This window comes from Bos javanicus, chromosome 19 (genome assembly GCF_032452875.1).
Source record: "Bos javanicus breed banteng chromosome 19, ARS-OSU_banteng_1.0, whole genome shotgun sequence".
In the NCBI taxonomy this organism is placed as follows: domain Eukaryota; kingdom Metazoa; phylum Chordata; class Mammalia; order Artiodactyla; family Bovidae; genus Bos; species Bos javanicus.
This window is the reverse complement of record NC_083886.1, coordinates 22,064,303-22,078,243: the sequence shown is the minus strand read 5'-3', so window position 1 is coordinate 22,078,243 and position 13,941 is coordinate 22,064,303. Positions and strand designations below refer to the sequence as shown.

General features: G+C 34.9%; 1 protein-coding gene across 2 annotated transcripts in view; it reads right to left on the bottom strand.

The window, feature by feature from the left end:
* TAOK1 (TAO kinase 1) overlaps positions 1 to 13,941 on the bottom strand; it is a 109,773-nt gene that overhangs the window by 39,265 nt on the left and 56,567 nt on the right. The window contains exons 4-9 of one of the 2 annotated variants that reach the window (XM_061389516.1): positions 12,657 to 12,758; positions 11,386 to 11,431; positions 10,746 to 10,842; positions 8,654 to 8,767; positions 3,588 to 3,679; positions 178 to 271 (exon numbers count right to left, since the gene is read on the bottom strand). In XM_061389516.1, the coding sequence (XP_061245500.1) occupies positions 178 to 271; positions 3,588 to 3,679; positions 8,654 to 8,767; positions 10,746 to 10,842; positions 11,386 to 11,431; positions 12,657 to 12,758 (545 nt within the window). Of the gene's footprint in view, positions 1 to 177; positions 272 to 3,587; positions 3,680 to 8,653; positions 8,768 to 10,745; positions 10,843 to 11,385; positions 11,432 to 12,656; positions 12,759 to 13,941 lie in introns of those variants that run through there. The other variant, XM_061389517.1, reaches the window with a different exon arrangement.

Below are 13,941 nucleotides of genomic sequence, written 5' to 3'. Positions count from 1 at the left end.
TGAGTCATATATCTGCTAAGAAAAGCACACATAATAAAGGATTAACATGATAGAACCTATTTTAATAATTTTTCAGTAATACATTTTACCTAATTGAAATGAAATCACTTTGATAACATTATGAAAAAGCATTTAATTTATACAATGTTGAGTAATATATCTCTTAGCAATACTTACCATTCGTTAGACTGTAGTGTAGGGGATTCATTTTGGGCTATGTGATATAAGGCACTCATTGCATTCATATTAAATAAAGGAGGTTTCCTTTCCGCTGTAAAAGAAAAAAAACTTTCCTGTTAAAATATATGCCTGTTAAACAGGGACCCACAAGTACTATTTTTTGTTATTTTTTAAATAATTTTAAACTTCAAGTAGAGTTCAAAGAATTTTTTAAAGTCAATCAATGTGCAGTAAATTGCTGGCCAGATGCTCCACCATTCCTAAATACTTTAGTGTTTATTTTCTGAAACATACTCTACTAAAAAAAACTAACACATCCACTAAATTAGACCATTAACACTGATACATGACTATCATCTCATCCTCAAATCCCATTCAAGTTTCAATCAAGTATCCCAATAATGTCCTCAGTAGCAAAAGTGTCCTTTGGTCATTTGTATTCTTCAAGGAAACTATTTTATCTAAGTTGTTAAATTTATTAACATAAAGTTGTTCACAGTATTTCCTTATGATTAATACCTGTAGTGATGTCATATCTTATTTCTGATAGTGCTTTGTGTCTTCTCTCTTCTTTTCCTGATCAGTTTGACTAGAGGTTTATCAATTTTATTAATTTTCTCAAAGAAGTAGTTTTTAGTTTCACCGATGTTCTCTACTGCTTCTCTGCTTCTATTTAGCTGATTTCTGCTTTGATATTTTTATTCTTTGTTATGCTTATTTTGGGTTGAATTTCCCTTTCTTTATCCAGACTCAAGGTGACAGCTGAAGTCATTACCTTGATTATTTTGAAGTATAGAAGACTTTTCAATACCCCTCAATTCTGGTTGGTTCTAAAGATTAAATTTGGGTCATACAACTTTGATAGAAATATCACAAAAGTAAATAATATATTTTTCAAATTTATTCTATGAGATGATATGAGATGATATATAATTTCAAATGGTTCCATTATTGATGGTATTCACTGACCACTTAAATAATTACCTTAAGATAATCAAAATTGATGTTGAATTTTGTCTAAAGATTTTTTCTGCATCTACTGAGATCACTGTATGATTTTTATCTTTCATTTTGTTATTGTGATGTCTCATACTGATTGACTTGTGGATTTTGAACCATCCTTCATCCTTGGAATAAATCCCACTTGATCATGGTGTATGATCCTTTACTGTATCGTTGCATCCAGTTAGCTAATATTTTGTTGAGGATTTGTGCATCTATGCTACTATTATTGTGTGGCTGTTGATTTCTCCCTTTTGGTCTGTTTATATTGTTTTATGTTATTTAGGTGATCCTATGATGGGTACATAAATATTTACAAATGTTATAACCTCTGCTGAACTGACCTCTTTGTCATTATGTAATATTCTTGTCTCTTACTGCAGCCTCTTTTTTAATTAAAAAATTTTTTCTCCAGCTTTATTGAGACATAATTAATATATAACATTGTATAAATTTAAGGAGTGCAATGCGCTGATTGGATACATTTATATATGGCAAAACAATTTCCACCATAGCATTAGCTAACACTTCCATCCCATCACACAATTCTTATTTCTTTTTTGGTGATGAGAACATTTAAGGACCAGTCTCTTGCAACTTTCAAGTATATAATGTGGTGCTGTGATGAGGTTTACACTCTGGTAACTGACATCTTAAGATGTGACAAGAATTCCCTGGCTGTCTAGTGGTAATACTTGGTGCTTTCATAGCTGTGGGATGAAGTTTAGGGAACTAAGATCCTACAATCTTTGAGAGCCTGAAGCCCACCAAGCTTCCCTGTCCATGGAATTTTCCAGGCAAGAATACTGGAGTGGGTTGCCATTTCCTCCTCCACAGTCTCTGTTTTAAAGTCTACTTTGATAGTCTTTGTTTTAAAGTCTATTTTGTCTGATATTTATAAAGTCTATTTTGTTCGAGGCTTTTGAACTATGGTGTTGGAGAAGACTCTTGAGAGGCTCTTGGACTGCATGGAGATCAAACCAGTCAATCCTAAAGGAAATCAACCCTGAATATTCATTGGAAGGACTGATGCTGAAGCTAAAGCTCCAATATTTTGGCCACCTGATGTGAGAGCCAACTCATTAGGAAAAACCCTGATACTGGGAAAGATTGAAGGCAGGAGGAAAAGCGGATGACAGAGGACAAGAGAGTTGGATGGCATCCCTGACTCAATGGACGATAAGTCTGGGCAAGCTCCGAGAGATGGTAAAGGACAGCGAAGCCTGGCGAGCTGGAGTCTATGGGGTTGCAAAGAATTGGACACAGCTAAGAGACTGAACAAGAACCCCAGTATTCTTTTGGTTTCTATTGACATGGAATATCTTCTTCCATTCCTCACTTTCAGTCTCCATGTGTCCCTCACATCTGGAGTGAGTCTCATGTAGGCAATATATAGACAGGTTTTGTTTTTTCATCCATTCAGTCCTTTCTTTTGATTGGAGAATTTAGCTCACTTACAATTAATTACTGATAAGCATATATACCCATTACATTTTGTTAACTGGTTTCTGGCTGTTTTGTAATTCCTCTGCTCCTTTCTTTTCTCTTGCTCTCCTCCCTTTGTGATCTGATGACTGTCTTTAGTGTTCGGTTTGGACTCCTTTCTCTGTATCTTTCACGTCGCAGTTTACATCTTTCTATCTTGTGTCTCCATTAACAAATTACTGTAGTTAATAGTTCTTTTATTTTCCTTCTAATCCTTTTATACCCTCAACATATACTTTTATAATCAGAAAAAGTGGTACATTTATTTTTATAAACACCGTTGTATAATCATGCCTCAAAACAACAAACCAGGGATCTTTTTCATCAGATTAACTGTAATCAAACATATAAACCCATCTATGGAAAATCTTGCACTTTAAGATTTATTTCTTGGTCATAAGACATAAGCTATGAGATGGTCCACTGCTTTAAACATAGTTCCATTTATATGCAACAGAACAAAATGTGTGCATAAAATCAAACTGCTACAATATGTGGGCAGACACATAGATTCACATATATAACTCAAAGTAGTAAGGACCTCAGGTAAAGGTAAGTAACTCATAAATGCTTTAGAGACCATCTGTAGATGGCAAATCTAGCAATCACATATATAATCAAGTGTTTAACAAGTATTCGTTAATATTAAGACAATTATACAGTGGAAAATTATTTAAGATCTAATTTAACAGAGCAAATATAATATACACAATATATATAGAATATATATATAACCTAATGTATATATTATATACAACTTATATACATAACCTTATATATATCAGATAACCAAAATGAAACCTTTAAAATATTGCTCCCTTTAGTGACCAACATAAAAAATAAAAAGCTGTAGTTTGGTATAGAAATGGAGGTAAAACACAGATCAAAACTTCCTACATAGTAATAAAGAACATGCTTACCTAATTCAATACAAGTTATACCGAGAGACCATACATCTACTTTTCCATCATACTGTCCTTCATCCATGGCTAAAATTACTTCTGGGGCCATCCTAAAAAAACAAAATGTCATTTAAATTAAAGTTAAAAAAAAATGTATGCTAGTCTTTTAAAATGTAATGACTATCTATATGGAGAACACTTGTGTGGATTCCTGGCAAGACATCTGGACATAATAATTTTGAAAAAGAGAAATAAATGCATTACAGGTTGTGAGGTAAATATTTAACTTTGCTTGTATAGTGTGAGACTCATTCTCACCATCTATCATGATCATGTAACAGCATCCTAAAGGAAGGATGCCTGAGAGCAAGGTTGTATTCTGTATCTGTTCAAGTTTGCGGGTTCGAATATTGTATATCCTTTAGCCCAGTGATTCTCAAACATTTTGGTCTCAAGATTCCATCTGATTTTTGCTTGAAAGAGGGAATTTTATCACTGGCACTGAATACCATCAGTTGTTTCCCTTGAAATGACAAGCTCACTCCATGTATTTCAGAAAGTATCTGTCACACTATCCAACAATGACTAACCATAGCTTGTCAGTCTTCTTTCAGATTAGAATAGTGTTCCATAATAAAAGTGGCTAGGGCAGCTGATAACTAAAATCATCACAAAGTTATTAACTTTATAACCAACCAACATGTGTCTTGGTTATAAATTGAAACACAGGACTTCCCTGGCAGTTCAGTTAAAACTCCATGCTCCCAGACCAGAGAGAGCAACATGGCCAAAAAAAAGCTAATTCCTGTCTTTCTGTTCACTCACTCAATCCTGTCCAACTCTTTGCGACTCCATGGACTGCAGCATGCCAGGTTTTCCTGTCCATCACCAACTCCCAGAGCTTGCTCAAACTCATGTCCATCAAGTTGGTGATGCCATCCAACCATCTCATCCTCTGTCATCCTCTTCTCCAGCCTTCAATCTTTCACAGCATCAGGGTATTTTCCAATGAGTCAGTTCTTTGCATCAGGTGGCCAAAGTATAGGAACTTCAGCTTCAGCATCAGTCCTTCCAATGAATATTCAGGACTGATTTCCTTTAGGACTAACTGGTTTGATCTCCTTGCAGTCCATGGGACTCTCAAGAGTCTTCTCCAACACCACAGTTCAAAAGCATCAATTCTTCGGCACTCAGCTTTCTTCACAGTCCAACTCTCACATCCATACGTGACTACTGGAAAAACCATAGCTTTGACTAGACAGACCTTTGTTCGCAAAGTAATGTCTCTGCTCTTTAATATGCTGCCTAGGTTGGTCATAGCTTTGCTTCCAAGGAACAAGTGTCTTTTAATTTCATGGCTGCCATCACCATCTGCAGTGATTTTGGAGTCCAAGAAAATAAAGTCTCTCACCGTTTCCATCGTTTCTCCATCGATTTGCCATGGAGTGATGGGACTGGATGTCATGATCTTCATTTTTTCAGTGCTGTTTTAAGTCAGCTTTTTCACTCTCCTCTTTCACTTTCATCAAGAGGCTCTTCAGTTCTTCATTTTCTGCCATAAGGGTGGTGTCATCTGCATATCTGAGGTTACTGATATTTCTCCCGGCAATCTTGATTCCAGCTTGTGCTACATCCAGCCCAGCATTTCTCATGATGTACTCTGCATATAAGTGAAATAAGTAGGGTGACAATATACAGACTTGACGTATTCCTTTCCCCATTTGGAACCAGTCTTTTGTTCCAGGTCCAGTTCTAACTGTTGCTTCTTAACCTGCATACAGATTTCTCAGGAGGTGGGTCAGGTAGTCTGGTATTCCCATCTCTTTTGTTTCACAGTTTGTTGTGATCCACAGAGTCAAAGGCTTTGGCATAACCAATAAAGCAGATGTTTTTCTGGAACTCTCTTGCTTTTCCAATGATCCAACAGATGTTGGCAATTTGATCTCTGGTTCCTCTGCCTTTTCTAAATACAGCTTGAACATCTGGAAGTTCACAGTTCACATACTGTTGAAGCCTGGCCTGGAGAATTTTGAGCATTACTTTACTAGCATGTGAGATGAGTGCAATTGTGCGGTAGTTGGCACATTCTTTGGCATTGCCTTTCTTAGGGACTGGAATGAAAACTGACCTTTTCCAGTCCTGTGGCCACTGCTGAGTTTTCCAAATTTGCTGGTATATTGAGTGCAGCACTTTCACAGCATCATCTTTTAGAATTTGGAATAGTTCAACTGGAATTCCATCACCTCCACTAGCTTTGATAGTAGTAATGCTTCCTAAGGCCCGCTTGACTTTGCATTCCAAGATGTCTGGTTCTAGGTGAATGATAACACCATCATGGTTATCTGGGTCATGAAGATCTTTTTTGTACAGTTCTTCTGTGTATTCTTGCCACCGCTTCTTAATATCTTCTGCTTCTGTAAGGTCCATACCATTTCTGTCCTTTATTTGTCCATCTTTGCATGAAATGTTCCCTTAGGATCTCTAATTTTCTTGAAGACATCTCTAGTCTTTCCCATTCTATTGTTTTCCTCTATTTCTTTGCACTGATCACTGAAGAAGGCTTTTTTAATCTCTTCTTGCTATTCCTTGGAACTCTGTATTCAAAGGGGATAGCTTTCCTTTTCTCCTGTCTTTAACTAGGATCTAATGTTCCTATGATACTTTACCTTTTACTTCGTATGTAATTTGGTATTAAGTACAGTTGCTGACTGTGTCAATAAGATTATTACCAGGTACACTTGTGTATGTGGGTAGCAGGTACCCATGTGCATTTGTGGAAAGACATATAAATATGAGCTTAGTTCCTGTGTTCCAAATGTACTATACACAAATTTTAAAATATATTCACTTTATTGTAAACTTTCTATTGTCAATAGCAGGGTATTTCCAATGTGTTCTTTAGGATGTTGAAGTAAGTTTGAGAAATTATAGTTAGGAAAAATTAAATGAGTAATTTGTTCTTTATTGCAGAACGTTTGAGGGCCTTTTTAATATTTAATACACTGATGTCTAAAGAGGGGAAGCACTAAGAAATATCATTCACTCACAGAACCCTTTTTTTAGAGAAGAGGACACTCTATCTAAACTAGGGTTTTACATAAGAAATTTTTGGTCATCTAGAGTAGCGGTCTTCAAATTTTTTTATTCATTATTTACCTTCAATGAATTTATAAAACCTATGTATCCCTTGCACATTTTTGAATTGATATATAAATTTTATAAACAGTTGCAAAGGATATAATGCACAGTATATGTCCACACATACACACAGAGTATATGTGCTTTAAAGATACTCAAAACTTGGGGTTGCAGAATTAGTTCACGCAATTTGTTAAAAACACTGCTGTGTAATATAATTAGCAAAGGCAGTCTTCATGGTCATATCAATCAGTTAAACCAGAATCACTTTGTGCCAGAAAGTCTGAATTCAATGCAAATAACATGTTAATGCATCCCCATGACAACCATGTCACAGTTATAAATTCTACACTGGAAAAAAAGAAGGGAAGGGGAATGACTGGGGAGAAAGTAAAAGCAAGGGATAAAAGGAACAGAAGACAGATGACTGGAAAGGTACAAGGACTTGCCAAGAGTTTGTGTCCTGACTCGATCCTATATGTTCTCAAATTGTTCCTCTGGTGTTGCTTTGAGGCTTTGACAGTCCAGAGCAGTGAATCATTGCAATATTCAGGTTGGGTTAGAAGCCGTTCTTTTATAAAGCAAAAGGGAGATTTGAAAGGCAGGTGAAAAGATGACATAGTGGGCCTAAGACACCACTTTCAGTATACACAGAGAAAGAGGATACATTTGAAAGTTGAAGATCTGGAAAATTATTCCCTTCAAATTCGCTGACATTAATAATAAACTACTTATGGGTAAAATTAGATGATTCTATTTTCTTGGGCTCCAAAATCACTGTGAATGGTGACTGCGACCATGAGATTAAAAGATGCTTGCTTCTTGAAAGGAAAGTTATGACAAACCTGACAGCTTATTAAAAAGCAGAGACATCACTTTGCCAACAAAGGTCCGTACTGTCAAAACCATGGTTTTTCCAGAAGTCATGTACAGATGTGAGAGGTGGACCATAAAGAAGGCTGAGCACCAAAGAATTGATACTTTTGGATCGTGGTACTGGAAAAGACTCTTGAGAGTCCCCTGGACCGCAAGGAGATCAAATCAGTCAATCCTAAAGGAAATCAACCCTGAATATTCATTGGAAGGACTGATGCTGAAGCTCCAATGCTTTGGCCACCTTACGTGAAGATCCAACTCATTAGACCCTGAGGCTGGGAAAGACGAAGGAGAGGGAGCAACAGCATGAGATGGTTAGATAGCGTCACCAACTCAATGGACATGAATGTGAGCAAACTCCAGGAGATAATGGGGGACAGGGGAGCCCAGCGTGCTGCAGTCCATGGGGTTGCAAAGAGTCAGACACGATGTAGAAACTGAGTAACACACTTAGATGATGTCTAGAATTTCTTTCAAATTTAGGGGGGAGAGGAAGAGAGGGAGAGGTGAATGCATAGGGCAGGACAGACCATGTGATAATACTGTTGGGCTGAGTGACTGGTATGTAAGGGTTTGTTATACTTCCGCCAAGTATTATGTATCTTTAAAATTCTCCACAATAAAAATAAAAACAAAAAAACTCCAGAGAACTCCAAGTCCACTACCAGTCTTCAGGTATTCTTAGTATGAACATCAATGATATACAGTAAACATAAATCTAAAGAAAATACAAAAAAAAAAAAAAACAAACAAACAAAAAAAGAAAATACAAAAATTTCTACTTAGCATTTCTAGCTTCTCCCCACTTGAATTTTTATTAAAGTCCCCACACCCAACATGATGCAAATAATAGAAAAGAATGTAGAAAGAGGCAAATTTTAAAAATTGGGGGATGTAAAGGGAGCACTCCAAATCTGTATTTGAAACTAACTATAATATTTAAACTTAAAATGTCCAAAATAACATTTTGTTTTCAGGAAAAAGATAAGACACTTTAAAAAATGCACAACCATATACAACCACACACAATTTCAATTATGAGGATTAAATCCAGATAAGATTATTCTTACCAATATGGCGTTCCCACAAAAGAATTGGCAGGAGATGCCATGGAAGCAGATCCAAAGTCAGCAAGTTTCACCTGGCCTGGCTCTGTCAGAAGGATATTTCCTGCTTTGATATCTCTGAGTTTAAGGAACACAAAAAATTATTTCTCTTTCCTTCACTGGATTGTGTAAAAGCATGATAAAAATAAAATAAAAATTCATAAAATAGAAAAGGAGAAATCAAGATAATTAAGTCCAAGGATAATCTCTCAATTGGGGTAGAATTAATTAAGATCTAAAATAGAACACAAAAAATACAAAATTCATACTAAGTAACAATTTTGTAAAAGAGGAGGCAAAACAGCAATAAAAGACAGAAATTCAGGTGATTAAAGTGTAAAGTCTATATTTGAGATCCTATTTATTGGTACAAACATGGTTTTAAATGGCTTTAAAAATTAAATTTAAATAGCTGACCACTCCTTTACAACGGTAAGATTTCTGAGCAGTCTACTTAATGTCAAAGAAAAAAAAAAAAGAAAAGCATTTCATGTCCCCAATCATTTTGAAACCTTAGGATAGTTTTCCTAACTAAATATGAAATGAAAACAAACATTTGGATAATGCAATATCCATGACTGTAGAGAATTACGGATATTTATAAAATGGGACTGTAAGTCCAATGAGCACCATAACATACAATTATCCTTTCAAAAACAGAAAAACTAAGTTCTTAAGTACTTACTATAGTACAGTTCTTACCACAGTACTGTAGCGAACATAAATTAATCTATGTTCCTTCCATTCATTTCTTTTTTTAAATGAAGGGGTACTTTAGGGAATTCTCTGGTGGTCCAGTGGGTAGAACTTGGTGCTTTCACTGCTGTGAGCCCAGGTTCTACTCCTGGAGGGGAACTAAGATCCCACAAGCCGCTAAGTGCAAAGAAGTTAGGTTATAATTCCAAATCTTCTATTCACTTATTTACTAGTATGGAAATTTCTCCTGGACCTTACTCTAGGACCTGATGCTACTATAAAGTTTAATATGCATTCCCTGATTCACATATATAATCAAAACATGCTAATTTTCTTCTAAAATAGGCAAAACTAATATCAACGCTAAAAATGCATTATAGAATTGCTTAAAGTTACTATTTATTATAAAGGATCATCGAGGATTAATACTCAAAAGCATAAAAAGTATTAAGTATCTTGTATTTATCTAGAGCATGGAATGAATGGAATAAATCTGGCATTATCACTTACCAGGAATTCAGAAGATCTAGGTTTAGTTCTAGTCTAAATCTATCTGGCTTTGTAAACTTTGAGAAATTAGTCACAAAATGGGAGAGCAGTTTCTTATAAGACTATGTAACCCTTATTGTCCTTTCCATTCCCCAAATTAAATGACTCCACAATTAAATTTCTACCACAAATCTATAAAGCGTACAATACAGGCAATATCTAAGAGATATTAAGGTTTGATTCCAGACTATCCGTACAAAGTGAGTATGCAATAAAGCAAGTCATATGAATTTTCTGGCCTCTCAGTGCATATAACAGTTATGTTTACACTACAGTGTAGGCTACTTAGTGTGCAATAGCCTTACTTTAAAAAACAATGTACATAACTTAATTCAAAAATATTTTACTGCTAAACAATGCCAAAACAATCATAATGGTAACATCAATGATCACTGATCACAGATCACCATAACAAAAAGGATGAAAAAGTTTGAAATACTGTGAGAATTATCAAAATGTGAAATATAAAGTGAGCAAATGCTGCTAGAAAAATGGCACTGAAAGACTTGCTTGACACAAGATTGCTACAGACTTTCAATTTGTAAAAACAAAATATCTGTGAAGTGAAATAAAGCAAAGCACAATAAAATGTATGCCTGTACTTCAGAAAGTCTGGCATCATGTATAGACAAAGATAAAACTTATCTTAAACAGAGAGATCAAGTGTACCAGTATGTTGTTCTTAACATGGACAAGAAGAAATGCTTTTATTTGGCTATAACCAGCAAAATTTCAGGGTTAGTAAGTTTCAGGGTTGGTAAATACAACAAGTCATTGCTTATTAGTATATAACAATTTTCAAACTACTTACCTATGGATCATGGTATGAGAATGTAAGTAGGCTAATCCCTGGAGAGCACCATGTGTAATTGCTGCTATTTCCACTTCTTGTAATGGCTTTTTGTGAACTTAAAATAAAAAAAGTTATTTGAAAATACTTTTTATTTTTCTTTAAAAATAAATATAGATACCTAATATATAGGGCAATTTTTACAAACTAACAGTGTGCAAGAAGGGATATTCTCCTCAAGATAATAAAATAAGCCTACTGAACTTTACAACTTGTATATAGCTGTACCTAGCTGTGTAAGTATAGTTCACAGCCAATTCTGTCTAACCTGACAACAAATAAGCAATTATTTGGTGACTACAAAAACAAGAATAATAAATGTTCTCCCTTTATTCTCATATACCTTCACTGTGAATAGAACAGATTAAGGTGAATGACAAAGAATAAAAAAAAAAAACAAGTCATAATGAGAGAAAAAAATCACTTTTATGCTACTATATAATATTTAATGACCACAGTGCATATTATGCTGAGAACATAGAAAAGTTTAAGATTTTTATTCTTTCTGAAAAATTTGTACGTTATTTTTTAGAAATTTCTCATTGAATTCTCATTTTATTGTGCTAATATTATTTTTTCTTAATAATTAAAGGAAACCTACCTTCTAGTAAATCTGAAGCAGATCCTAAACAATATTCCATTACAAGCTACATGGGAAAAAAAGTTATGAAAGCATTAAAATATATTATTAAAAAGATTCTATTTGAGATTAAATAAATTTACCAAAGAGTTCAAGAAGACAGCTTAAAGCAAAACAAATCCTAGTCACCATTTACCTTAAAAAAATGAATATTTATGTATTTAGTAATTTGTCAAATGTGTAAGTAGTGTTAATGGTACATTTACCAACATACAATTACTTGTACAAGATGTGTATTTCAGATATAACTACTACTAAAATTATAAAGGAATATACATACGCTGTTACTATTAATCTATAGTATATAGTATGCAGCGATACTGAAAATTGCTAGGAAGCAAAAAACTGTTCTCTGAACAAAGCTTAGGTTACAGTTAACGCAAACACAGAGCATCTTGAGCATCTTGACCTGGCACATAGAAGAGCATCTCTTCTATGTGCCAGGTAAATCCTCACAAATACCTTATGAGGTAGACCCTATCACTATGCTTATTGTACAAATGGAGAAACTTGAGAGACAGAGAGGTAATCTCCCCAAAGTCACTTTAAAAAAAAAAAAAAAGGTCAAAGTTTTTCTTTAACCACAGCCTTTTATTTGAGTACCACCACGACCACCATCAAAATTAAACTGGATGAAAATGCACCCAAGATTACAAATCTAAGTTCAGTATACTAAAATGAAAATTAATTGTGAATTACTAATTACTCAAAATAAGGAATCATTCTTATTTAAAGAAAATTTGCCTTTCTCTTAAAAGATACAGTTATTATGCCCACACTGCTACAATATTACTACCATTATCACCTGAATGGTAACAATGTGGCAAAATTAATTCCCACTTCTTCTAACCAAGTGTCTCAACTCTCTAACATTAGTATTATTCAGCCAAGGAATCATAACCAGTTCAAATTTCACCAGGACTCATCAGGACTTCAACAAGATCTTTGTGGTTAAACAGATTACATTTATGTCAAAGATATGCTAGATTTCATCTTCAAATAACAGAACTGCTTTCACCAATGTTTGATAAACCATTTGAAGAATGATACTACTAAAAATGTCTGAGAACATTTTACCAGGTACATAAAAAGTTAGCTAAATCTCTGCAATAAATTTGCAAAACCTGTATTATCTTCTTTGCCTAGGATTCTAGGAAAAGCTGCTCTTCCTCTCAATAAGAACTAACATTTCAGCCAACTAAAATTATAGCAAGGGGAAAGAATATACCTACCCATGCTGTGTGCTCACGTAAATAGCAGCCTTTGTATTCTATACTGTTGGGATGTTTTATTCTTTGTAGAAACTTGACTTCCTTAATAATATCCTGCCATTTCTGTGGGGAGAAAAAAAAACAAAGGAAAAAATTATGAACAGCTGCTTTTCCTTAGCAAGTTGTATAAGGAAAAAATAATTATTAGACTAAGATGGGTTATCAAGGACATACAACTTTATTTGTAATATTTAAATACCAAAATAATAAATTAGAAACTTACGTTTATACAGTATATAACTCAATTTACACAACTTACAAAATTATTCCATTCAGGGTAGGACAAATTTTAGTTTTGTAAAATGTACCATCAATGGGTCTTATTAAAATTTTACAATCACACATCAGATATATTGATGAAAACTATATACCATATTTAGTGATTTTTCTTCAAAAGTTCAACTTCCCTTTCTTAATTGTAGCTTTCTGGTGTATAATTTACATAGCACAAAGTTAATCTATTGTGTTTTTGGCTTATATTGTCTGCCAAACATTAAGGTTTAGTTTGCTTTTTAAATTCAAATGAAGATTTTAAACCCCTAAGTGCACACCTTCTAAAATAAAATGTTAGAGAATAATTCATTACTATATGGGAAACTGGAAACAGTGTCAGACTTTATTTTTTGGGGTTCCAAAATCACTGCAGATGGTGATTGCAGCCATGAAATTAAAAGATGCTTACTCCTTGGAAGGAAAGTTATAACCAACCTAGATAGCATATTGAAAAGCACAGACATAACTCTGCCAACAAAGGTCCGTCCTAGTCAAGGCTATGGTTTTTCCAGTGGTCATGTATGGATGTGAGAGTTGGACTGTGAAGAAAGCTGAGGGCCGAAGAATTGATGCTTTTGAACTGTGGTGTTGGAGAAGACTCTTCAGAGTCCCTTGGACTGCAAGGAGATCCAACCAGTCCATCCTAAAGGAGATCAGTCCTGGGTGTTCAATGGAAGGACTGATGCTAAAGCTGAAACTCCAATACTTTGGCTACCTCATGCGAAGAGTTGACTCACTGGAAAAGACCCTGATGCTGGGAGGGACTGGGGGCAGGAGAAGGGGACGACAGAGGATGAGATGGCTGGACGGCATCATTGACTCGATGGACATGAATTTGGGTGAACTCCAGGAGTTGGTGATGGACAGGGAGGCCTGGCGTGCTGCAATTTATGGGGTCACAAAGAGTCAGACACGACTGAGCGACTGAACTCAACTCAACTGATATGGGAAAGTTCAGAGGGGGGTGGGGGGG